A 1,279-nucleotide genomic window follows, 5' to 3' on the forward strand; every position below is an offset into this window, starting at 1 on the left:
ATTGTAGCAAACTTGTTTACCTTGAGTTATATGAAAATCAGTTCATTGGAAGTATTCCTCATGAGCTAGGAAATTTAGTTCAATTGGAAACATTGAGGTTATATGGAAATAATTTGAATTCAACTATACCATCTTCCATATTTAAGTTGAAATCATTAACACATTTAGGGTTATCAGATAATAACTTAGAGGGAACAATATCTTCTGAGGTTGGATCTTTGAAATCTTTAAAAGCATTAACCTTGCATTTAAATAAGTTTACCGGAACAATTCCTTCGTCGATAACAAATTTGATAAACTTGACAACTTTGTCCATGAGTCAGAATCTACTTTCAGGTGAAATTCCTTCAAACTTAGGTGTGCTTCATAATTTGAAGTTTCTTGTGTTGAACAACAATTTTTTACATGGACCTGTTCCTCCTAGTATTACCAATTGTACTAGTTTGGTAAATGTGAGTTTGTCTTTTAATTCTTTAACTGGGAAGATTCCTGAGGGTTTTTCAAGGCTGCCTAATTTTACTTTTCTGTCCCTTGCATCTAACAAAATGAGTGGTGAAATCCCTGATGACCTCTTCAACTGCTCAAATCTCAGTACTCTAAGTTTGGGGGATAATAACTTCAGTGGATTGGTAAAATCTGGTATCAAGAATCTGTTGAATCTCATGCGTTTGCAGCTGAATGCGAACGCATTTGTAGGGCCGATTCCACCAGAGATTGGAAACTTGAATAAACTCATCACTTTGTCCCTTTCTGAAAATAGATTTTCAGGTCATATTCCGGTAGAATTGTCCAAACTTTCTCTCCTTCAGGGACTCTCTCTACATGACAATGTATTAGAAGGTACAATACCTGATAAACTTTTGGAACTAAAACAACTGACTTTACTTTTGCTGCAAGAAAACAAGTTGGTTGGCCAAATACCAGATTCACTCTCAAATCTTGAGATGCTTTCGTACTTGGATCTTCATGGAAACAAACTTAATGGATCCATTCCAACAAGCATGGGGAAGCTCAACCGTCTTTTAATGTTGGATCTCTCTCACAACCACCTCACAGGATCGATTCCAGGAGATGTCGTTGCACGCTTCAAAGATATGCAAATGTATCTTAACCTTTCTTACAACCATTTTGTTGGAAGTGTTCCAGCTGAGCTGGGGATGTTGGAAATGGCACAAGCCATTGATGTTTCAAACAATAATCTGTCAGGTTTGCTTCCCATGACACTTGTCGGGTGCAGAAATATGTTCAGTCTTGATTTCTCAGGAAACAATATTGCAGG

At 36.9% G+C, this 1,279-nt stretch overlaps 1 protein-coding gene across 1 annotated transcript in view; it reads left to right on the forward strand.

Moving 5' to 3' along the window:
• The window catches only part of LOC101495688 (uncharacterized), a 4,190-nt gene that overhangs the window by 828 nt on the left and 2,083 nt on the right, over nt 1-1,279 (forward strand). The window contains 1 exon segment of the mRNA XM_073370056.1: nt 1-1,279. This exon segment is cut by the window's left edge and continues 14 nt beyond it. Within this exon segment, the coding sequence (XP_073226157.1) occupies nt 1-1,279 (1,279 nt within the window).

This window comes from Cicer arietinum, chromosome 6, assembly GCF_000331145.2.
Source record: "Cicer arietinum cultivar CDC Frontier isolate Library 1 chromosome 6, Cicar.CDCFrontier_v2.0, whole genome shotgun sequence".
Classification (NCBI taxonomy): Eukaryota; Viridiplantae; Streptophyta; class Magnoliopsida; order Fabales; family Fabaceae; genus Cicer; species Cicer arietinum.